Source organism: Ischnura elegans, chromosome 1 (assembly GCF_921293095.1).
Source record: "Ischnura elegans chromosome 1, ioIscEleg1.1, whole genome shotgun sequence".
NCBI lineage: Eukaryota > Metazoa > Arthropoda > Insecta > Odonata > Coenagrionidae > Ischnura > Ischnura elegans.
Window position 1 is genome coordinate 57,241,902 of NC_060246.1, and position 24,008 is coordinate 57,265,909.

At 42.9% G+C, this 24,008-nt stretch overlaps 1 protein-coding gene across 4 annotated transcripts in view; it reads right to left on the reverse strand.

Annotated features, from left to right (window-relative positions):
- The window catches only part of LOC124161070, a 485,504-nt gene that overhangs the window by 144,094 nt on the left and 317,402 nt on the right, over window positions 1-24,008 (reverse strand). For 3 of the 4 annotated variants that reach the window (XM_046537271.1, XM_046537264.1, XM_046537246.1), the window contains exons 6-8: window positions 21,467-23,072; window positions 13,455-13,705; window positions 8,608-8,773 (exon numbers count right to left, since the gene is read on the reverse strand). In XM_046537271.1, the coding sequence (XP_046393227.1) occupies window positions 8,608-8,773; window positions 13,455-13,705; window positions 21,467-23,072 (2,023 nt within the window). The remainder of the gene's footprint in view (window positions 1-8,607; window positions 8,774-13,454; window positions 13,706-21,466; window positions 23,073-24,008) is intronic. The other variant, XM_046537253.1, reaches the window with a different exon arrangement.

Here is a 24,008-nt window from a genome sequence, read left to right on the forward strand (position 1 = left end):
AGCGAGGAGTTCACGCACTAAGGCTGAGTGGTAGGTAGGGACATTTTCATTCTCATCAGGATTCTAACTTAAAATATGCATGAATATTGATGATGATCGAAGTCCACCGGTAGGCAGGTATCTCCGCGCTAAATGCAATAAATAATACTCACTCCAGGAATGCGGTTCGGGGAATTTGACGAGAAAACGTAATTTTTTCCGGCACAGGTGCTCGTTAATCCCGTCTCCGTCCACGTTTTGCATCCTTAATATCTGTTCAGTCTCCAGGTGGGGAGAGAATAATTGACTTCGCAAAATTGGTCTTGAATAGATGTTGGTAACCCTATTTTCAGGAAACTCGTTAACGCAATTTATTAAGCGATAACCTCAAGTTTTGGAAATTCTTTATGAAAATGCAAGAAAATCTACACGGAGTTGCGTGAGAAGATATTTTGAAAATAAATTGAGTACCACAAAAATGCCGTCATGAGGTGAAATAATAGTTGATTTATTAACGTGAAAGATACCCAGGCCGCTTTCGTATTCTGAACTTCAAATGCGAGCCTAATATCACAAACATTAGTAATTTCAGTTAAAAAATTTGGGCAGTACTCATTTTCGTTGAGATATCAACTGATCGATTCTAAAAATCAAAAGTATTAAAAAAAAACTTTCATAATCTAAAAAAGCTCTCTTCCTATTACAGCCGGAAAAAATCTTCAAACAATAAAGGGGATAAACTAAATAATATAAAGGACTACTTTACTAACTTCACCTGAGTTATATGATGCTCCAATGCGACGGGTGAAATTTTGGCCAACCGAATCACGAGCATATTTGCACATGGAAAAATCGATCAAAGCACTCTCTCATTATTTAGAGAATCATACATCTGCATATGGGAAAAAATACAAAATAATACCACGGATGAGAACGTAACGACGCATGATGACTGAATTACGAAGCTAGATTTCTTCGTGCGAACCGACGGCCGAGCTAAAATAAGGGGCACAAATCGCGGTCAGAAGCCGTGAAATTGCAATCAATCAGCCGCCCCTTATCAGCACGTCAAAACTCTTGGCGCAGACACCGCTCTCGGGCCGATAAGTCTGCAGTCACTTGCTATCCGCGGGAGGCCTTCCAGACAGCGCCTCCCACCTCACGCGAACTCTCGTCCCACGCCGCGAATTCCTCGTGAGTGTAGGAAGAAGAAGGAGGAGGATGAGGTAGGTTGGGGGAGGCAAGCACTTTATCTATTCCTTCCTTATCTCCATTTCGACTCTTTCCTCTTGCCGCCTCGAACGCACTAACGGTGAACGACAGGGTGGCAGAACTAAGTGGACGCAAGACCTCTCGCCACGAGGCTAAAGTGCTAATGCACCACCTCTTCTTCCCTAACCTACTCGTAGTAAAAACCGCCGTTCACTCCAAAGTCCACATATGTACAGCCTCCTCCTTCATCCTCTCGTTAGCAAATCCGTGGAAAAAGCATTTCTTCTCCAACACGATTGGGATATCAATGGATCTAGAATGCATTAATATTCGTTTTTCCCTTGTTGTTCTTCTCTCCTCAATATAATTTCATCCTCACCTTAAAATTTCATGTTTCAGTACCATATTTCTTTTCCTTTTATTAATGGTCGTTCTCCCCACCTCCATGCATTTCTTCCTATCCATAATCAGTGACTCCATGATCTCCCTAAAATCTTTCCTGCACGAGTCCTTTCATTGAACCTAAATTAATGCATTGCACTCCAGCTTGGTCAGAAGTGACAAAAAAGAGATCATTAGGAAATAAAAAGCTATTATAACTAAAGTAATGGGATATATTTATCATAACTTCTACCTCAAAAGCTACAAAAAATAGAATACATGATTTCAAATTAAATATCCACTACCAACAACGAACAATAGATACTCGTAAGCTCCAAGAATGGCGCATAAAATTTTGTAATGTCCCGGTAAAAAATCAATACCAGAGTAATGTAAATCTAAAAGGACATCGCTAATATGAGGTCAATGACAGTCAATATGCAGTGTTTTTTTCTTAAAATTTATGATAACATCTACTTGCCGGCATGGACCACGGGGTAACGGTAGCTATCTAGGGTATGCGTTAGAAGAAAACAGAGAAATGCTGAGTTTAAAAGATGTTGAAAAGTGAGAGATAAAAATAGAAAGGAATGAGAGACATCAATCTAAGAGGTCAATCGAATCAGTAGGCGCTCAATCCAACAAATGACTCCCGACCACGCGCACTTGCTGAGTCGCGGCGACCGCTCGCCAGGAGCTGCTGAATCGTGAAATGCATGTGCTCGAAGAGAAATAGCCCCTGCGCTCTCGAGGCAAGGAGACAGGCGTCAGTGGGTAGCTCTTGCCGAACTTGACGGAGTCTTGAGAGCGGTTATTAACGTGCCTCCCTCTCGGCGTGTGGGAGAGATATTGGAGAAATGAGCGCGGTAGCGGCAAACGTCCAACACCTGCACCCGTCCGACTTATTAAAAAGGCTTCCGCAGACTTCCCACGCACTTGCTTTTTCATGAAAAGTTTACTGGCTCTCTGTCGCAGTTGAGTGTGACGATGAAATTTACAAACCATTTTCTATGCAATTTTTATCACCACAAAGTTGCGTAAATTATAAAATCGCATAAAATCGAGTATGAAAAAAAGTTTTACTGCTATAAATTGCTGTGGCGATGTTTTGTGTAAATTTATTACTAATACAATTTCTTCTGAGCAGAAAACTCACATAATTATCAATGAGAATAAAATGGAAGCAATAGAACCTGAGGATGTAATAAGATAGAAAAAGTCGTAGAAATTTTCCACGCTTATATATTTAATGAAGTTAAAAAATAAGAATATAAAATTACTACGGCTGTTTCTACTTTATTACAATGAATTTCCTCAAAGTGAACTCGTCGTCATTCGACCTGAATTAAGACCTAACTTCCTTTAAGAAAATAGAAGCAGTAGAAGCTAGTAATAAAAAAAAAACGTTCTATCCCTTCAAAATTAAATTATCTAATTAAAATTAAGTGTAAAAACGTGCAGAGGGATTTTTTTTTCGCATTAAAAAAGGGATCAAGTATGTAGGTAGTAAAAGAGGCAACCCAAAAATTAAGAAAACTTCGAATATCCCGTCGCCTTTTCCGGATTGCAGGCGTGCAAATACCACTTTGAATTCATTAGGATTTCGCGATGGATGAAAATTCTTCCTCTCTCTCCCCAGCAAACCTCGGTTCATTTTCTTCTCCGTTCACTTCCCGCTTATAACACCACCGACACACGTACACGCACACACACTCATGGCGAATCCCATATTTGCTCGCCCCGCGCTGGGGATTAAGTACCCTCGCGCGAATTATTAAGGGACGGTCATTAAACGCATTCCCTCACCGCGATCATTTCCTCGTACCTTCCCCTCCACGGATGGCATCATCACCGGCTCCATCCACCCTTTGTCCCACGAGCACCAACGCTGGCACCCAGACGATTTACGCCTCTTTCCCCTAGCACCAACACGTCACCCAGCCGGGTGCCCGTGACCCTCGACCTCCCCACCCTCCCTCCTCCTCTTCCCAGGATGACCCGCGCGGGCCGGCTGAGAGCAAACCGTTTGCTCAAGAGAGTTTTGCCCCCGTCCTCATCTCAGCAGAGAGGGATTGAGGTCCGAGGTAATGCGGGACTGGGCGAAGCGTTCACTCAAGTTGGGTTGCCTGCCTCAAGATGTACAAGCTAATGTCCGAAATGCGCACTGGACTATTAATCACGCGACTAGATTGGTGGGTATTTGAAGCTGATTACTTGCGCTTCAACCAATTAAGCTATGCAGTCACTTGCTACCACTGCGAAAGAGCTCGCCCGCTGAATTAACGTTTGCCGCATAGTAGACACGTGAAAAACATATAAACATCCTATCATCAATTATAAATTATTTTAATTTGAAATGATTTTACATACATCAGAATACTAATGTTTAAGAAAAATTAAATATGCTTATCCGATATTGACTCTGTATTGTTGTTATCTAGGCTTTTCAATATGGATACATGCTTCCGGGAATGGCATCAAGGATTCTTCATAAAGTGACTCAATGAGGAAGACAAACGTAGGTAGCTACTAGTATTTTGCTCGAGGGAAAACAAGTTTTTATTAGATGGAATATGAATAGTGGAATGCTTTAAGAGAGACACCTAAATCACCCTGATTCGCTGAAATGCTCAAGAGGAACAGGGAATAAACTTCACCCGGACTCACATCGGGATTCGCTGCTGAAGCAACATAATTCATTGTTTACAGTCCGATATTCCCATTTGGGAAAAGATTTATAAAAATTCATGAAAATAACATTTCGTATATGTGATTACTTTTATAGCTTTTATTATGTAAATAAAGTATGGAAGTATTTTTTAAAGCAAATCGCATGACTTGCGCACACATTGGATGTGAATTATGCATTTTCAAATTTGGTTATTTTCATCAACTCTGTAGTGGGTGTGCGGTTAATTCGATATTTTTCTCTACTCTGGCTCTCTAGTAACAAATTCTCTTTTATTCTAAACATCAATATATATTACATTGTTAAACTTAATTATTTTTTTGTCAAGAGAATATTTATTTTTCAAGCAATAGCAAACTTTCGTGGCGTGTTCCCATTAGGGAATCCTTTTAAAAATTTTTGTTCCGGTTTTCTTTCATAATATCTCTTAATTAGTTGTAAAATAAAGAGGATATGCAAAATATTATAAAAATCAGTTGGTAAGTTAGTTTTGTCATTAAAGGGTTTTCAGCTAAGAAAGGTTTTCCCCAAGTAGGAAAGTGCTTTTGTTGCAAAGAATGCTTCCTACCTGCCATTAAATTGAAACATTGCCACATTTTCCGTACAACTTTTCATCAGAATAAAATTACTTAATGCAGAATTTCTCTCGACAATAATTTTTCGGCTTTTGAATTTAATATTTTGGAGAACAATGCCTATTTTGAGCATGCTTGAAAAAAGCCTTGAGGAAAGAATAAAAGCGAGGCGTAAAAATTTCAATAAATCTACTATCGAGAATCAAGTGAAGCGTTCGTGAGCATCTGATGGAAGTTGAGCACGCAAGGGGCGCGGGTGGAGGAAGCGGTGGGTCATCAGGCTGTTGACTCACGAGTAACCGAAGGTCTTCCGCGGGACTATGAGTGGGTGGGGTCGCAAACGGCACTTTGAACATACAGCCTCGACCCGTGTTATCGGAGAAGAGCCAGGGAAATGAACTTACTCACTAAAAATGGAAAAAAAATGGAAAGAAAGAAAAACGGAAAAGAAAAACCTCAGTGACGGCCGCGGGCGAGGGAGGGCCTTTCACCCAAAGGCAAAAGGCTGTGGCCCCCCCGGGGGCCTACCGTGCCCAAAGGAAATAAATGGAAGCGCTTCGGAAAAACTAGAAGAAAAAAAATGAAGTCCGAACCACGCAAGCTTTGAGACCAACCACTTCCTCACCTTTCATTTATTCATCAGCTATCCATTTCGGACGCTTCTTCTAAACCCACGTTTATAATTTTCCACTATTATCTCCTCCCATCTCCATCTTCCGTCTTTTTATTTTCTCTCCTCTGAGACACCACATTTAAACCCATCTCTTCTCCATGAAGTCTTTGCGGAATTAAAATTAGCTACCTCCCCCTTTTGTTTTTTTCCCCATTCCCATTACATTCTTCCCCTTTTCTTCGCAGGAAATCTCCACGCTCCATCCTTTTCCTTTATTATACTGCGAGAGCGAGCACGCACTAACATTCGATGCTCATTTACATCTGCGGCACGCACCGAGGAGAAAACCTTAGGGAGAGCTGCTTCGCTTCCCGCATTAGCCATCCGTCTCCACTCTTTTTTGTCCGCATGTCTTACGAGTATTTCTTTCACCCAGCCACTAATCTCACCGCTTGAATCAGCACCGTCTGAAATCGCGATGCCTGATAAAGAAACATGTAATGAAAAGGATGTGATACAATCCTGGAATCGAATCTGTATGGTTGAGTGTGAAATCAATGTCTACTTTATTTTTTTTATGGTAAAAATTTAATGGTTTACCTAGAATCAAGGAAAGTAGTGCTATCTCTATCCTATTTGAGAAATGGAATAGAGAATGAAAAAGCTGATAGCTCTAAAATCTAAATATACCCCATCCACCTTTCTATTACCTAACTAGAGTTATAGATATTAAAATTTAATGACTGATAAATTTAAAAGATGCCATAGATATTATAAAAAGGACTTCACCCAACTAATACAAATGAGGTACTTCTAAACTATAGTGACCTATTGAAACAGCTCATCTTCTTGATATCATTTAAGTTTCACGTAAAAATTCATCAGCTTACTATGCTCATATTCACTTAACATTTTCAATTTAGTCCCACCTCGGCCAACGCAAACCTGAAGAGCAAATTAATCTTTCGCGAAGTGCTCTGGAGATTTTTCATTTTCCCAAATTTTCGCACGCCACACAGTTTATTCCACATCGTTCTTGAAGATGAATTTCGAAGGAACAAAAAAGAAAAACTTTCCACCGTTCCGGGAAGAAGTCTTGCATTTGCGGGCGGAGTCGAAAAATCCTGCCGGCCGGGGAGGAGTAATGCCTCGGCCCCTTTGGTAACGACTCCCTTCCTCCTCAGCACCCATTTATCCCGCTCTCTTCCCTCGGCTTCTCTCACCACCTCTCAACTCCTCTGCGCTCCCCTGCGTTCCATCTACATCACACGCCGACCGCTCCACCTGCCCTCTCCTCCGCCTTGGGTTTCTCACGTTTACTCCCTGCTAGCTGCTTGTATTACACACCACCCCCACCATCTTCTTAATTCCTCCTCCCTCTGCCCACCTGCTCTCCAACACCACCACTCATCCGTCTCACCCAACCTTAATAAGCTATGCGTAAGAATTTTCAAGCAACCGCATTTGCATTATTTGTGTAGGAAAAATAATTGCTCCATGTGTTTTCATTTTTCTAGCGGGATCAAAAAATTAAATGAGTGGTTAAATTTAAAACTGAAGCACGCATGTAATATATTAGTTTACGAAGGATTTCCAATGAAAACTTGGAGTACTTAGATATTGATGAAAACCTGAGACTACCGATTTAGCCCATAAAAATGCGCAGATATTGTTATGCTTAAGATATTGATAAATACTGAGATATGATACGACATGGCTGTGGTACTTGACCTTTATAGTACAATTTTCACCTATTCCTAACACCATTTCCAGATAAACTCTGAGAAATATCTATTCCGATAACTCTTTCCCCTGACAGTCACTGTCATCGAAGAATTGTTATCATTAGATTCCTAATTTGTCTTCCTCAAGCTTCTTACAATCGATGAATACTCAGATAAGATATTATCCTGGTTTTAGAGCTTTCTTCCAAGCTTTTCACCTATTCCTTAAACCATTCCCTGATAAACTTTGAGTAATATCTAGTCCGATAACTCTTTACCCATCATTCACTGTCGTCGAAGATCGTCATAAGTGCATTCCTGATTCGTCTTCCTCAAAGTGTTGCAAATTTTCTCAAGAGACGACTCACACCTCGCCTTAATACATGCAATACGGTCTTGCCCCCTCAATACCGCTGACGTTATCTGTTTTTCTTCTCTTACTTCTCTCTCTCCATTTTCATTTTCTCTTTTCATCGTCCTCTTCATCCCATGCCTCGAGACTCCCGATGATTCAATCGCCTTTGCCCTCCACCTCTCACCCTTCGGTCCACGCTCACAAATTCCTCCACCGTCTCTTCCTCAATCTCCACGCTTAGCCTCAATTTCATTTTCCGCCGCACGGTCAGTCCTTATTTGAGGAGAATAAATTATGATGGGGAAGGTGGGTGGGAATACGCGGAGGAGAGGAAAAGAGAAGGGTGGCAATTGGTGTAAATTGCTACACGGAATGTTTTCACGGATGAACGAGAAATAATAATTATCGGGGCTTGAAAAAGCTAATCCAAGAAAAATACATGAATTTAAGTCCCACTTCCGGTAATTTGAAAGGTGTCTATTGCAGTATTCGGTTTGATCATTTATACGGCTTATAGAAAATATTTTAGCATTATTTTTCAGTATTAGATTAATATTCATTTTAGTGCTTGTTTCATTCATTTTAATTTAAATATCTTATCTGCGCTCATTATCTTCATGTCAAATTTTTATTTTCCGTACCAGTTTTATTTTATTCAACTCATGTTTTCAAATACTCAGGTTGATAATATGAGGTAGACGTTCATTAAATTGGGCACTCAAATAACTTACATATCATATTGGTATACTATTCCACGTTAAAAATGGCAACCTTCTCTTTTTAGCTGTTTCTTATTATGGAATGTTTTAGTACAAGAATTAAAAAAGGTATTTTTAGACTTTCCTGAAAAAGAGAGCACTTTCCTGTACGATTACATATTTCTGCAGTATTCTAAACGTCAGGGAATCTTTAATCGTAGTCCTTTCACTATTAAAATATATAAAGTTGATCAAAAGTAAATATCACAATCATTTCCGGTTGGTAGATGAACTTTGGGTTCATAATCTATCATAATCGCGGCTGTCCTCTCCTTGTTCCTGTAAGAGACGATAGTTGACACGTGGAGAGCGTCTTCTTACCTTGACTGTCTGGGACTTGAGTGCCGGACGATCAGGGTCCGGCGAGTACTCGAGGGATATCCCGTAGAACTGTCCCTTGTTGATGTAAGTGATGCGGTCGTCCTCCCTCCTCTGGCTCGTCGAAATGGGCGTCTCCAGGAAGTACTTGAATCCGTAGAGAGAGAACCTGTGTGGGAGGAGAGAGAGAGAGAGGCAAGGGTTGAAGAAGGAGCCCAAGAGGATGACGGGAGAGAGGGTGGCCGTGCTCGCTGAACCAAGTAAACACACACGCACACGGACGCACGCGCACTTATTCATGTGACAACGGCGGTTGGAGCCGGCGCAAATGGCGAGCGTCCATTGGTTCGCGGCTCGGAGTGCGTAATCTGAGCATTGGAGCTATTGAACGCGTAGGTGTGCTTTCAAAGTCCCGTTTCAAACTCGCTTATTTATGTCCGGGCGTAAAATAAATTGAAGAAAGAAAGTTCCTGAGGACTTCCACCACCCCTTTCGTGAGGTGAGCCCTCATTGTCGGTGAAAAGTTAATCATAGTCACACTTCAACATACCTAAATTGAAGGCGCTTTTTCAAAAATATTTTACTTAGAAGGCATCAAATTACGCTATGAATAAACATAATTTTAAATGAAGCATGTAAATGTTTTGTTGGAAAAACTGATTCTTATAAATAAACCCCACTGTCGCAAAATTTGCAGCACGATGTTAGAAATTAATGCCTTATCGTCAAGCTTCCACTCTCGTACACGAGATCAAAGGGACAGAAAAGTGTTGACACCTCGTAGAGCAAAATAAGGCGAGCATAAAACCTGATAAAATATGCAACATGTAAATAGGTAAGGATATCGAACTTGGTAAATAGAAAATCACGCCCGCGATACAAAGACCCGATTTTAGCCCTCAAACCTCACTTTCCGCTCGGATAAATGAGCTGTCTTTGTGCTCGAGCCCCGAAGGTGGCCGCCTAGGTGAGAACAATTTGTAGCCGCGGATTTTTAAATAATTACGACCACGAGAGATAAACCCGCGTGATTCATTTAACGTGGGATTATAACGAGCTCCCGTTTGCTCGAGAGAGAGAGAGAGAGCCGAGGGCGCTTAGGCGCGGCGGCGGTTTAATTTGTTGTCGACATCTCCCCGCGGGGAGTAGCAGCACTCTCTCGGAACCCTTTTACGATTCACGTCTCCATCGCACCTCCTTGTCTTTTCGCCCTTCGGCGCCCCGCACCCGCCGACCAACGCCGCCGGCCGCCGTCAGCCATCAAGCCCGCCCAGCACTCAAAAAGGCCGAGGCGAGAAGTGAGGGAGGCTCTAGGGGGGGAAGCCGAATGGGAGAACATTGGACGGATTTCACAGCTTCGCGAACCCAAGAGTGCCTATCGGTGTTCGATCATGAGAGAGCAGTTTCCACTTAAACCAACTCGGCTGCCCTTCCTCTCTCTCTCTCTCTCTCTCTCTCTCCGCCGTCTCCTCCTCTCGAGGGAGGATTGGGGAAGCTTTCGGAATTTATTCCCTGGGCCCTCCCTAACTCTCCATCTTTATCACTTGGCTGGCTCCACGCCTCCTCCCGCAACTGCGGACCTCTCTCGTGGTAATGGCGTTTGGGAGGCGAGGCTATCTTCTCTATTCCACGACGGCAGTAAAATTGCACCCCGTTCGCGGCCGAGGGACGTATAGAGCGTAAGGTATACGGAAACAACTGCAGGGTTCACAAATGCTCCGGGAACGGTTGGCTAAGGATCGGGTAGTGGAAGGGGTTTAACTCCTGGTTGGGCTGGAATTGTGATGTGTTTCTTCTTCCAGCAGGAAGTCGGATGGATTCACGGGGCAAAACAGAGGTTAGACGGCAGCTTCCATTACGCCTCATGATGTCATGTGTGCAGAAGAGTCTGCGTCGATACTTTACGCGGGACTCGAACGGGGGATATAGTGGTGAGTCTTCAGGTCTCGTAATTCGTGAGGCGATGGAAGATGGAATGAATCGAGGGTAGGCTATCTACGCATGGAGGCGAAACGGAGACATGGATCTTTCCCGGAGGCGGAGATTTTAAAAGAGATCGGAGCCCTGTTGACGTGAAGTTTCTCGTGCATGGAGCTAGTTCCACGCACGACGAATTCTATGAAAATCTGCCCCTGGGGCCAGAATAAGATGCTACGGAAGGCACTGTGGAAATGTTTCATATGTCAAATTAAGCCCATAAAATCATTTCAATCGGAAATATTCTTCACCAATTGAATTTTATGCCCAGATTTATGTAAATATTACATTATGAAATATGTATCATGATGTATTTCAGTACATTTCTGAAATACTGCGACAAATCAAAGATAATCATTTCTTTGTGGTCAAGATGATAGAAACTTAATTATTCAAAGTACATATCAAATACCAAGAGAGAAAATGCTCCTAATAATCATAGGGAATATATCAAACGTGCTACAGCATATATGTTAGGCAATTCAATTTTTGCCTTCGGCAAGTATCTTTGAAATATATTCTCTTGTATTTACACCAATGCAATGTTTTCGCAACTTTACCTTACCAAGGATATCAAATTTAAGAGTACTCAAAACAAATGCCTAGTAAAATATTTCCCAGGAAAGTTTAACTTTTCTAAAGATAAAAGGAGCGGGTCGTAAAATATGATACCCCGTTTCACGAAAAGCAGTAAAATAATAATGCATCCGCGAGATTTTCTTAGACAGAAAACCGTAACGCGCGTCCCTGTAACAGACTGAAAGTAGCGAAAAACAGCGCGCAAAAATGGACCGGTTTAAACCTGATCCTTCCTAGTGCGGGAAGAGCGTAATGGTAATTGATGACTGGTGTGGGAAATATGATGGTCTTGAAGATCCTTCTTGGTCAACATACGATGTATATGGCTAACACTCGGTTAACGTTTTAGACACCTTGACACATTGACTCCATACAGCTTTTGACATTAAATATTCCCATATGTAAGAGCGTAAATAAAATTGAAAAAAAAAATCACGCAATATTAAAAGAAAATTAAAACGTGGTGTAAAACCAGTTCTTAATCATCATTAACTTCTTACAAGCCACTTTTAGTTCGGAAACGTATCCTCATAGCCATTCCACAAAACAAGGATGCCAGCACTCATAAATTTTTGTCCAAAGAGTACAAATGGATGAAATACTCGGGAGATACCAGTAGCAACCATATGTAAGGGTTGTGTATCTTAAAGCAAGCATGAAGAAACCCAAAGAAGCTTTTGCCATGCTTGCTCGTTGTAAAAAAAACCTCTTCGGTTACGAAGATTCACTGGTGACTTCAATGCCTGCATGGCCAACACAAGATCCCTGCGTAGCCGCGGAACTCCCGTAAGTGGGAATCTTCCACGCAGGACAAAAGCAAAATTAATGACGCGGATGGGGGACGCGGTGTGGGAAGGTAGGCACAAAGCGAGGAAATGCCATAAAACCGAGAGGTCGGGGAGGAGAAGCTTAAAGAGATTCGATGGATATGGAACTCAAAAGAGGAGGAGTCTTAGAGGCGGCCGCTTAGTCAGTGCGGAACGCGCGCAGAGAGAGGACGAGCATAAAGTATATTCCACGGAAACCGGCAAATCTCGTTTCACGTGATGGTCATCACATCTCATCCTTCTCGTGGATAAAACCCCTTATCCGCCCCTTAAATCATTAAACTCCCGTGGCCACCTACTCCTCCTCCCCGGGACCCTTTGACCCTCCGTGCGGTGTCACCAAACGCGGAAGGAGAGACTTGAGCGGATATAAAACAAGGAATGCTCGTCGAAGCGGAGAATGAGAGAGTACCTATTTTCGATTGTAGAGGTTATTATCCCGGAATGGAGAGATAAGGGTAAGTAAGATGCAGGACGGAGGGGGTATAAAGACCCGTTATTCCCGGAGACTCGTCCCTCCATCACCGTGCCTTGTCAGATTGCCCTTTTGCCGTTGTCCCGAGCAAAAACGAGCGAGGCGTTGTGTGTGTACTACACGGCCGCCTTTCCCGAGGTGTCAACCGATCTCGTGTTTCATATGCACGTTTCCCACGGAACCCAATTCTTGGGAGGCTGACTCTTAATTGTTACTCTCTGCAGGTGTGGAGTACTCAAAAGCCATCATTATGATGAAGCAGATGGCGGTATGAGTTCTTTATGCCTCATAAAATATAGCAGGTAAACTCGTACATTTTTTTATGAATAACAACTTTATCCTCTTGGGGAAAACAATAATAATAACAAAAATTGAAGTTATAAAAAAAGGTTAGCTGTGGGGACGATGTCAAAAGTTCTATTCGTCTTTTTGATGCTCACTTCGAGACTTCAAAACACGGGTAAATAGTTTTTTATTATGTGTAACTACAAATTTTTGCCATTTTCATAATGATTTTCAGTAATACATGCATAAAAATGAAGAATACAATTATTTTTTAGCTTTAGATTACAACTGTCTATTAGCATAAAACCACACTACTCACTACACACACTAACTCAAAAGTAAAAAAATTAAGCTATGAATGAAATGCAATGGTTATAAAAATGGTGTCTTCCATTTCTAGCTGATCCAAAATTTAAGTTAACATTAGAAGTAAATATCTTGTATGATTTGCGGCACAATATGGTGGAAGTTCTTAATATTAGTCAAATGAGGAGTGGCAGCATTTCCAAAGGATTTATTTTAACTTCGACACGTTTCGTTGTTTGTTTTTGCTGTTGTTTTACACTTGATAATGTTGTAGTAACAACGAAACGCGTCGTGTTCGAATAAATTATGTGATAATATTGTCTCATTTAACTAATATTAGTAGCTCAAATATATAAAATAAAGAGTAAGAATGCAGAGAGAGAGGAAAGGAAGGTACTTACACTTTCGGTATTTGGACTTTGTCAGCGTCGTTCTGGCGCCCGAAGTCGTGCCACGGCCTTGAACGGCCGCCTGGGGTCGTCCCTCCGACGCCGGGCGTCGCCGCCGCCGCTCCGATGGCTGCTGCCGCAGCCGCCGCGCCGTTGGCGCCCCCGCCTCCTGCACCCGCGGCGCCGCCGGCGCTGGACCGTTGCGCGGTCAGAGCAGGGTCCCCGAGAAGGGGCGCCTGGCAAAGATCCGTATAGTCAAAGGACTGCGGACGGAAATGAAGAGAGAGGTGCGTCTATTATAATCGCAAAAGGGTTTCATGAACATTCGGGACTGTTTGCGTCAGTTTTTATACCGTCCGGATGATCACAGCATGTAAATTATGTCGGGTACAAGGCAAGGAAAATAAAACAAAACCATTATGTTCACTTAAATAAATGCAAGATACAGGTAGCTGGGAAGAATCTTTTTCATTCGAAACAGATGGAATTTGGGTTTTACGGGAAGGACTGAAAATAATTTATGCGATAAATAGCTTTAATTCTAAAATTACAACATTCATCTAAGTAAATAGGTGTTTTCAAGGCACCGCTCATAGGATATAGGTTTTACCGGTTAGCCTAAAGTGTATGTTCTCACGTTTTTGACATTACAAAAATAAAAATAGAATAAAAAATATTGTTTTAAAAATGATTAATTAATTGAAGTTAAGCCAAAACGAAATAAGAAATAGATTTTATACTCAGAGGTATCAGATATACCTCATCTCACAGGTTTATGGTGATATAAATACAAAATAACGTCCATCTATGTTCTCATTAAATACCTATCTCCACAAGTGATATAAAAATCACTGAAAAGGAATGATACTTCAACAGCATTTTAGATTTAATTGTGAATACTTAAGGAAGTCAAATTGATCGGGTGCACCGAGGTGTCAACACGTTTGAGGAGGCATCACTTACGTTTTACTCGAGCCCTTTAGATGTTTTAAATGTACCTGGATTGTTTCTTAATTGACGCAATTTTTAAAGCGGTTCTCTGAGATTTTTCTCGATAATATGACTTGAAATGCGCCCTGGAAATTCGAGGATGAGTGACTTTTGCTCTTCATGTTCCTCACTCTATCCTGATGACCGTCAGAGTGTGTATTTTTCAATGTCTTCCCGTTGCTTATTTCTTCATTTACCCCTTCCAATTCCACGCCAACGGCCTCAACCATTTTTGTTTCCTTTAAGTTACTACCTTGTCAACCCTTCCACTCAGCCGAATTTTTTACCCGTCCAAGGCTCTCGCGGTGCATAAATTAATCTCCGTTGGATTTTCGGGGACGATGTGGACCTTCAACACTCAAACACGACATTCTCGAAAAATATGTATGCCCCCGACTCTAATTCATCTCTTATTTCTCACAACAAACTCTTAAACAACGCTCTTTATAACTCTCCATTCCGTTCCCCGACGTCCTTTTATCCTCCTAATGACTTTAATGAACTAGAGTGCAGAATTTACTCTTTTAATAACGATATAACTTAATCTAACTTGAGAATATCGTACCTCTTTTCCAAATTTTGCGCTAACGGCAAATCAAAATTATTTATGATAAAACAAGCTTATCAAAAACCTTGGAAAAAACTTTCCGCTTTGTCCTGCATCTTGATTGAGTCAATTAAAAATAAAAATTAAAGCAAAAAGGTAAAATAAACGAGTTATCCTACTTAATGAATGTATTGCTGCTACTGTAATTAGCAGTAGTCTCGCAAAGTGATGTTAGATTTGAATCCATTTTTTTCTTTTTCTTATACTTACTGAAGTCTGAGTAGCATTTACCGGTAACTCGAAAGGAAATATTCGAGATATTGAAAATAACTTGCAACAATGCAACAGAGTAAGCGAGCATTCATACTTCATCAGAAATGGTTACATCTCTGACGACCTCTGTATTGATCCATTACCCAATGGTAAACGTCATAAATAATATCCATTTCAGTCACGCTCCAGGAACCGCCTCATTTTTTCCCCCTTCACTAGCGCACCAGCTATATTATCAGCAAATGACAGAGCAACCACCGCGAAGAACTCTGTGTCTACCGATTATTAAACCGCGATAACTCGCGCAGCAGGATAAAGCCATTATCGAGAAATTTATGCTTTTTCTGTGACGCGTCGGATTCCTTTCCCGATCTATTTGAGGCTAAATTCTACTTGCCGCTCCACTATGCACCACGGGTCCTTGTTAATTTAATGGCTATTAAGAGCGTCCACCTGCGGTCGATTGGTGGATCCCGCGAACTGCAGCGGAATGTGTTCCTATCGTGCTCCTCTTCGAGTCTAATTCATGGCACGGTCGTTGTCAACCACGGAAACTCAAAAAAGTAGTAATATTGGGAAGGAGAGATAGCCACGATAGGATTGCCGGAAGACAGGGGGACTAAATGTGACCTATACGGCACCCACGTCCGGGCGATGACGTTAAAAAGTGACAAAAAGGGACTAATTTGTGTTTTCTTTCGGGGGGGAGGGGGGATGGGGGTGAATAGGTGTCGTTCCTCCCACAGCTGAGGAACTATTCGGGTCTTTTTACCTCCGGCTTTTATCTTTTAGTGAAGTGGCCAGTGGGCACCGGAAGCGATAAATGGCTTAACCGAAGAAAAAATAATAATTCTCTCGATAGGGCTTTCGTGTTCATGGCAATAACCTTCAAGATCAGGCGCAAGCGGATCCAAGACTTCATTTTTTGACTAGGAAGTTGGAAAAATGAATAACGTGTACAAACACCGTAGCTGGGTGATACCGGTGTGTTATCTACGAAACGTCCACTTTACCCTTTCTACCCTTTAACTTTTGTCGTATTTATCGGCATACGCTTCCGTTTCCATCCTTTGATAATCGTAACAGCCTTTTATATTTATGACACCAGGATATATTTTACCTCTAATTACTCAACGAAACTGAAACTCCTAGAGGAACACTTTTAAGCATGAGAAAAGAAGATTTATTTTCCTGCTAATGAGCTTCCAGACATGCTGAAACAATGCCTTCTTAACCTTGAATAATGAAATGTGATTAGGTAATAAGGACGTGAGAATTTCTATACGATTCTATATCAAATATAAAGACGTTGCGATATAACATCTTTGCTAATACGAAGGTCGTACTCATTAGACTGTCGTCGACATGGAGAGGGAGCCTCCTAGTCTTGGCATTAAGTAGTTAAACGAAAGGGTGCCGATGAAATAGAATATGAAAGTTTTTTTTAAGAGCCTACACGCAATTCACGTAAAATGGCTGTTTCTAAATTTGACCCTTTAACATTAAAAACCTTGTATGTACATTAACGAAATAAGAAACTGAACGATTAGAATGAGAAATCAGCAGCAAATTCATAGTCAGCCCAGAATCTGGAGGAAACTAATTACTATATCATGAATAATTAATTGATTCATATAGAGTGGATTAATATACAGTTAGGATATACCGTGTAAAAACTTATCTCATGAGAGTTTTTTTAAAGAACGTAGTTCATCATAGATCGTTATGCTTCTTTCCCAACAATTCAATTGGCAAAGCTGCAGTGGAAAGTAGCGGAGCATGACGGTCGGTAAAGGAAAGTAACGAGTTAGGTTATCGAGAGCGAAGGTAGGGGGATAATAATTCCGAAGTTTGAGGTGAGAGCAAAAACGAATCGTTGGCGAAGAGGGGATGAAAAACGAACCAGACTCATTTTCAGAAGGCATGCACCGAGAGTGGCTGATATTAAATTCACCATTATGGCCTCCAAAGACCTTATTAGTTCCTGTAATGGGTGCGTGTGGTGTGTAAAACTGGCCGTAAGTAGCGATTACCATCCCGATGGTTTCACGGGATTTTGGTCGGAAGCCAAAGCATTAAATGGATTAGAAAAGTTTATGGTGTACACGGAGGATAAGCAAAAAATGTCTGGGTTAGCTGGTTGAATGAAGAGGCCAGAGTTTCTATGGAGGTTCGATTGTTGCGAAATAAGGGGTTGGCAAGATGGGTGAATTACACAACGAAGAGCCAAACCGGAAGACTAGTACATTATCGGAAGCGTTTAAAAGCGCGATCCAGCGATGATTTTTAACGAAAGGTGCTGTTTAAAGAGAGTTTTGATTCGGCTCTTCGAAGGCTCAGTTACTGTTAGTTTTGATGGAGGGCTTTAATGCAGACTATTTTGCATTGCCTCGTACCCAGCATTGAATCAAGGATAAGATTCAACTCTCTTCTTAAAAAATTCTGATTCCGTCACGATGCTACCATTTCAAAAGAATTTTTCTGATCAAGATAGTAATTAGGATTATACCACGATAAACACCGCTCCTCAATACTCAGCTTAGGTATTTTTTTAGGATTTCTTTTGTGTCATAGCCATTTCAAAGACTCAGTTTACAACATTTTTGAAATCGCTAAGAGAGTTAAATATAGATATCTAGGCATTTAAGCTTCTGGTGCTATCGCAATCTATACATATGTCCTGGTTTTTACTTGGAAGAGATCTAGGGTACACTTTAAGGTACATGCAGCGCACTAAATGACGATTTTGCCTGGATTCATTTTTGCCCATTATTAGATTTTTAATATAGGAATCCCTGATACTTATAAGAAATTGATGTAAAATGTTTTCAACGCTAACTTATCTGGCTAAAAGAAATTTAAAAGAGGTTATAGAGTCTGATTCAACTGAAATTTTGCCTCCAGCATCTTAAATGTTAGTTATTTTGTAATTGATTGATCATACCAAAGTGATCGAGCTATACAATCAGAAACAATGTAAAGTTACAATACTATAAAGTTACAATCAGAAACAAAAAAAAAGTAAACAGGAAGTGAAGAGGGACGAAATGGCAATAAGGCGGAGTCAAAACATTACTTCCTCCCGTTAACGACCCGATTGTGTACGAGAGCACCATTTAACGATTCTCCGAGCACTGGAGTCAAAAGAGCAACCAAAGGAGGCGTGGCTGCTTACGCTTTAAACGTCCCGTTCCTCTCTCTCCATCCGAAGGAGCCGTAAACGTCATAATCGGCTTTCAATAATAAAGCACTAAATACAGCGCGAGGATGAGAGAGCGTGCGCTAGAAGCGCCTTCGATTTTTTCCCTCCTGTCTTTCCCACCCGCCGCCACCGCGCCACACTTCGCTTTTGTTTGCAGTGAAGCGGTGCGCCGCCGCTGTCAAGAGCCACCGACTGTTCGTTCCCGCCTCCGGACGTCGCTAACCGACCGGCCATTATACACACCTCCTCACCCTTCGTCACTGCTCCCGCCTCCTTTGGCGTTATGTCCTCTATCTTTTGCCGCGCCACTGCGGCTGCCCACACCCCATCCCTTCTGCAGGCGACCGCACCGTCGGACTTGAAGCCATATCTGTCGTCGACGCGAGGAGGGAGCTCCCCCCCGACTCAAGAGCCTCTAAGTCTTGGCATTAAGTTGTTAAACGAAAGGTACCGATGAAACAGACTGCTCTACATAACGCCGCGTACATAAACTTCAAGGCCTAGTCCCTTTGGCAGTGAAATCATTTTCAGTGTACCACGGAGGATTGGAGGATTTCATGCCATTTCTATAAGAGGATTTAAGCTGAATATCAGTTTTACCGCCCAATGTATGGTAAAATTACCTCTAAAGAAAGTTGTACAATGAATTTATTTGGAATTCTAATCTGTATTCTCTTCAATTTTAGATATGAAATAGATTTTATTTGGAATTATCACCAATGTTCTTTTTCCTCACCGAGGAAAAGAATATCGCTTTTGCACATAAATTTGTTTAGATAAAATTTGTCAATGCAACCAGTTTCTTCCTCGAAGCACGCTTGAAACTTGCATGATTTATTAGAAGGATAAAAACCCATGGAATAAATAATTTTTCTAATTCATGATCATAGTCTACTCGACTAAAATTACGTGTATCTACTTATTTATTATTACAAACAATGATTAACTATGCAGTGGTGAAAATATTTTGCATGGCTATGGCATTTGGAGTTCGATTTTAATATCCCCTCATTTTATGGTATCATTGTCAGTCAGATAATACCACATTACTTTAAAGCAATCGTTATTTAAGTAAGAATAAAAACTAGGAATATGTAATTCGGTCACGAAATGGTCAAATGAGAACGAATTTCCTGAAAAAATCTCTTCGAAACTTAAAAAATACCCCTGCTGATCCAAAAGAGTATTTTATTCTCGTCATATTTTTCAGTCTCGATTTAGCCTGAAAGCGTACGCTCACTATAAAAGTGATGATAATGGCACGAATAAATTCAACTGGAGCACTGAAAATTCATTTCATGGTAATGGACAAATAGTTTCCCTAGCGAAGAACTTCCGCGAAAATATCCTCCGCCGTTCGGGCCGTTAAATGTTTATGAAAATCTTGGAGGAACTTTGAGTGTCACTGCAGCCGAGTTGCTCTCAAAGCAATCCAAAGAGGAGAGAGAGAGCCATCAGCCCCGTTTGCTATTAAGGCACCGCCGCGCGCCGCCTTCCTCGGACCGCAAAACGGAAATCATTTTTTAACGATCCTGCGGAGCGGCGAAATCCTTAAAGGGGTTGCAAATAAACTCTGACGTGTTAATGAGCACCCGGGATGGATCATTACTGCCCATGCCGGTAGCCGGGACATTACGACGGGTGATTTACTATCCACATCGCCGTTTCATTACTCCCGCTGCTATAGCTACCATTTGGAATCGAGTCGTAAAAAAAAGACGGTCGCGATGCGCTTTCATGCGAAAGATATACAGACGAGGGCTGGGAGAAGAAAGTAGGAGTGGTTGGAAGCTAGCAATGAAGAGCTAAGGCGAAGTATTGAGTGGGGAAAGAGGCGGTGGTATGTGTAGGGTTAGGCATCTGGAAACAGACTATGAGGGGAAACTATTATATAGAGTAAGGAGGTAGCCGATTCGTAGTTTTCAAAGACAACAACAGATGGATTAAGCAATCCGTATGCTTATTATTATTATGGGTACTATCATGCAAAAATTTCGACTAAGGTGTGGTTGTCTCCCTCTCTAAGAATCATCATTTTTGTTCTTATTAACTTATTATTACCTTATTCTTTCTTTTTTTAATTCAATACCTAAATTCACCCTTACAATAACGGAAAATCCCTATCTACCAAGGCTTGGTTACACCGTTGTTTTATTAGAAAAAGAAAGCAATTTTTTTAATGAAGACATTTCGATATGTGTTGATTCACGCTATGAAATTAACATTAGAAGAAAGAGTTTTGCGCGATTATCTTAATTAAAATCATTCCTCATTGCTTATTAGTGGAATTCTACTTCGGAAAATTATAAAGATAAAAAAAATACGGGCTGTTATCACCGTATTTTACCTGATTCGCTTTTAAGCTGAAATTATCGACCCTAAACTAGAATGAATTATGTGTGCTTAAGCCTGAAGAATGCATGTGGCTGTCTTTTGAAAGCCTGAGTAGCCACAAATAGATAATATTTTTAGAGGTTGGAAAACAGGTTTTCAGCTCGCGTCGAGCCCTGCGACCGATTTTGAATACGCCATATGGGCCTTACATTGGACCATAAAGACTATGGCTCGATGGTTTTAACGCATTAATAATAGAGCATGAAAGCTGAGCACGGTAGCCATGACGCTATCATGCAAATTAGGCGGGAGGATTGAGAAATGAGTGGGAAGCGAAACGAAGTGATAAATATTCCACGCCATAGTCAGAGAATACGCATTACACGTCAAAAATTATTCATCTCCATTTTTAAGCATGCCATCATGCACGTTAGAAATGGACGCGAGGGTTAATGCACGATCCGTGTGATCGATATAGGCTTCATGAGAGAAAATATTTTCGCCAAGTTGAAAATACTTAAGCTCATACAAAGCAAAAGAAGCTCGAATTTGGAATCAATGAGCTAAAACTGCATCATGCTATTTTTTGTCTGATTTATCAGAATGACCGAATTGGCGGTCTATGAGACTGAGTTTCACCAATCTAGGGTTAATGCTCCGTAAAAATAAGGCCCTCACCTGCTGTATGGTGGTCTGGTCCCTGGGCGTAATGGCGTCCGCGCCGATTCCGCTGTCGGGAGACGGGAGGTCTACGGTCAGACCGACACCTCCGGAAGGCGCCGCTGGGTTCGCCGACGGGTTGCTCTTGTACGCTACGCTCCCTTGCCTCACGTACCGCTCCACGAAGGACGCAGCTGGTGCACCGCCCCCCTCCGGGCTGTCCGCATACTGGACCTGCTGCCTCACTTGGTATTGATCCCCGAAATAATCACGGTAGTAGGGATCAGCAGCGACCAAAGAGTAGGCCGTGGTGGCCGCCGGCGTGGACGACGCCGAAGACGAAGTGGAGGAGGACGAGGAGGAGGAGGTGGTGCGGAGGTTGGACACTACGTTGTTCCCGCCACCGTTGCCACCACCGGCCGTCGTGAGGGAGTAGCCCTGGGAGTTCGGCACCAGGCCGTACTGGTGCGGGGCCGCCGTCACGTGGTCGACGAACTGCTGGTGCTGCTGCTGGTGCGACTGGTGACCCTGCTGATGGTGCCCGGAGCCGATGTTGGCGAAGATGGAATAAGAGGAGGGTTGGGACGGGGCGCCGGGGCTGGAAGAGGAAGACGGCGTCGAGGGGTTGGAGGTGGAACCACCCTTCGGCGGGGCGGAGACCACCACGCCCCCGCCACCACCCCCCGACATGACAACGCCGCCCTTGAGCCCGTCCGCCGTCACCACCACAAGCTCCGAGGACTGATCCACGAGGACGGAGGACGCTGCTGAGGATGCGGAGCAGGGCCGATTGTTGTTGCCCACGCCGTTGGGCTCCTCCTTGACGCAGCCCCCGGGGGAGGACGCCCCGCCGCCGTTCACCACGATGCTGATCCCTGCGGCGGCCGCCGCGGCCTTTGCCCGCTCCTTGAGGGCATGGACCGACCCGCCTCCGGACCCTTGCTGTTGCTGCTGCTGCTCCAACAAGGGTGACGGGGTGCCGACCCTTCCGTCGCCTCCCTTCGAGGCCCTGGCCAGGGAAACGGGCTGGCTCAGGTCCTCCGGCTCCCTCTTCACGGAGAGGTAGTGGTGCGTGGAATGGAGGTGCGGGTGATGGTGCTGCAGGTGGTGGTGCTGGGGGCTCTGGGACCCCTGGTGCAGGTGCGGGGAGAAGTGGTGGCTGGGTGACGAGCCGCTGCCGCCGAACTGGTGCCCGCCGTGGTGCTGCTGGGGGTGTAGGTGTTCGCCGTCTGTGCCGCCTCCTCCGCCTTGGTTCCCACCGCCCTGCCCGCCGAAATTGTCGCTCTCCTCGTTCGCCGAGAGGAAGATGCCCAAGTCGGGCGCGTGGTGTAGTTGCTGCTGTTGCTGGTGCTGTTGTTGGTGCTGTTGGTGCTGGTGGTGGTGTCCGTGGTGCACAACGTGGTGCTGGTGGTGGTGGGGGGAGGCGGGCGAGGGGGAGGGGGTCGCGGAGGAGGACTGGTGGAGGGAGACCGGCACGAGGGAGGGGGGCGGGTGGAGGAGGTCTGAGGAGGGCCCGAGGCCGCCGCCCGGCGATAGCCCATTGGCCGACTGCTTGCCGTGCGGCGCCGACGTCATCAAAGCCCCGCCCACCGAGCCGCCGCCGCTCAGCGAAGCGGAGGTCGTCCTGCGGAAAAGAGAGAGAAAGGAGCCATTTAAAACGGGTGGAAAAAGAGTTGGGAATTGCGGTGGCCGGGAGCTCAAAATAGACCTCCGATCACAGCTACTTACATTGAAATCACTACTAATTAATTAGAGTTACCAATAGAAATATTCAGCGAATCACAGCTCATACCACTGTAGCAATTAAGGAATAACTTGCTGAGTTCTTACGATGTTTCAGGACCATTCATAGACATTGATTTATTCTCTGCTCAATATGCTAGAGTTCATAAAGTCTATCTCTATCCAACTAGTAACTACATGTATGTGAGTTACTCCAAATAAAGTTTTTGCGTGATTCAGCATACGCCCTTTTCAAAATCTCAATTTCTACGTAGCGTCAAGTTAATTCAAGTTAAGTCATCTGAGCGAAGCTTGAACGAAAAATTGAAACACCTACTCATACCGAGGAAAATACATTTCTTTAACTTTACGCAGCTTTTCAAATAGCAATTAAGACTTCATAAATATATTTTATCCAAATTCCAACACTTCTCCTTCTTCACAAGTCCTGAGTTTGTCTACAGGAAGATTTTCATTAGAATTTAAGAAATGCAACTCATCATTTCTAACATCACATATGATCGTTGAATTAGCCAATCAAAAGTCTCCCTAAACACAAAAAGGATACAGGGGAGTAAGAGATATCTCGTGAGTTAATTTTTTCAACCTGGCCGTATGTAAAGAGGCCAAAATTCACTCTTGTATCCTGACATGCCGTTGGAAGAGGGGAAAGAATCCCGCAGGGGAAATTATCGATTACGGAACTTTCTCTGCAAAAATAATAAAAGGAGGAAAGAATACTTGGAGAGACGTGGGGAAATTTCCCGCGCAGCTCTGAATTTTTTTCTGAGAAACCTAATTCTTCTCCCACTGACACCGAAAAATAAATAAAGTGCAC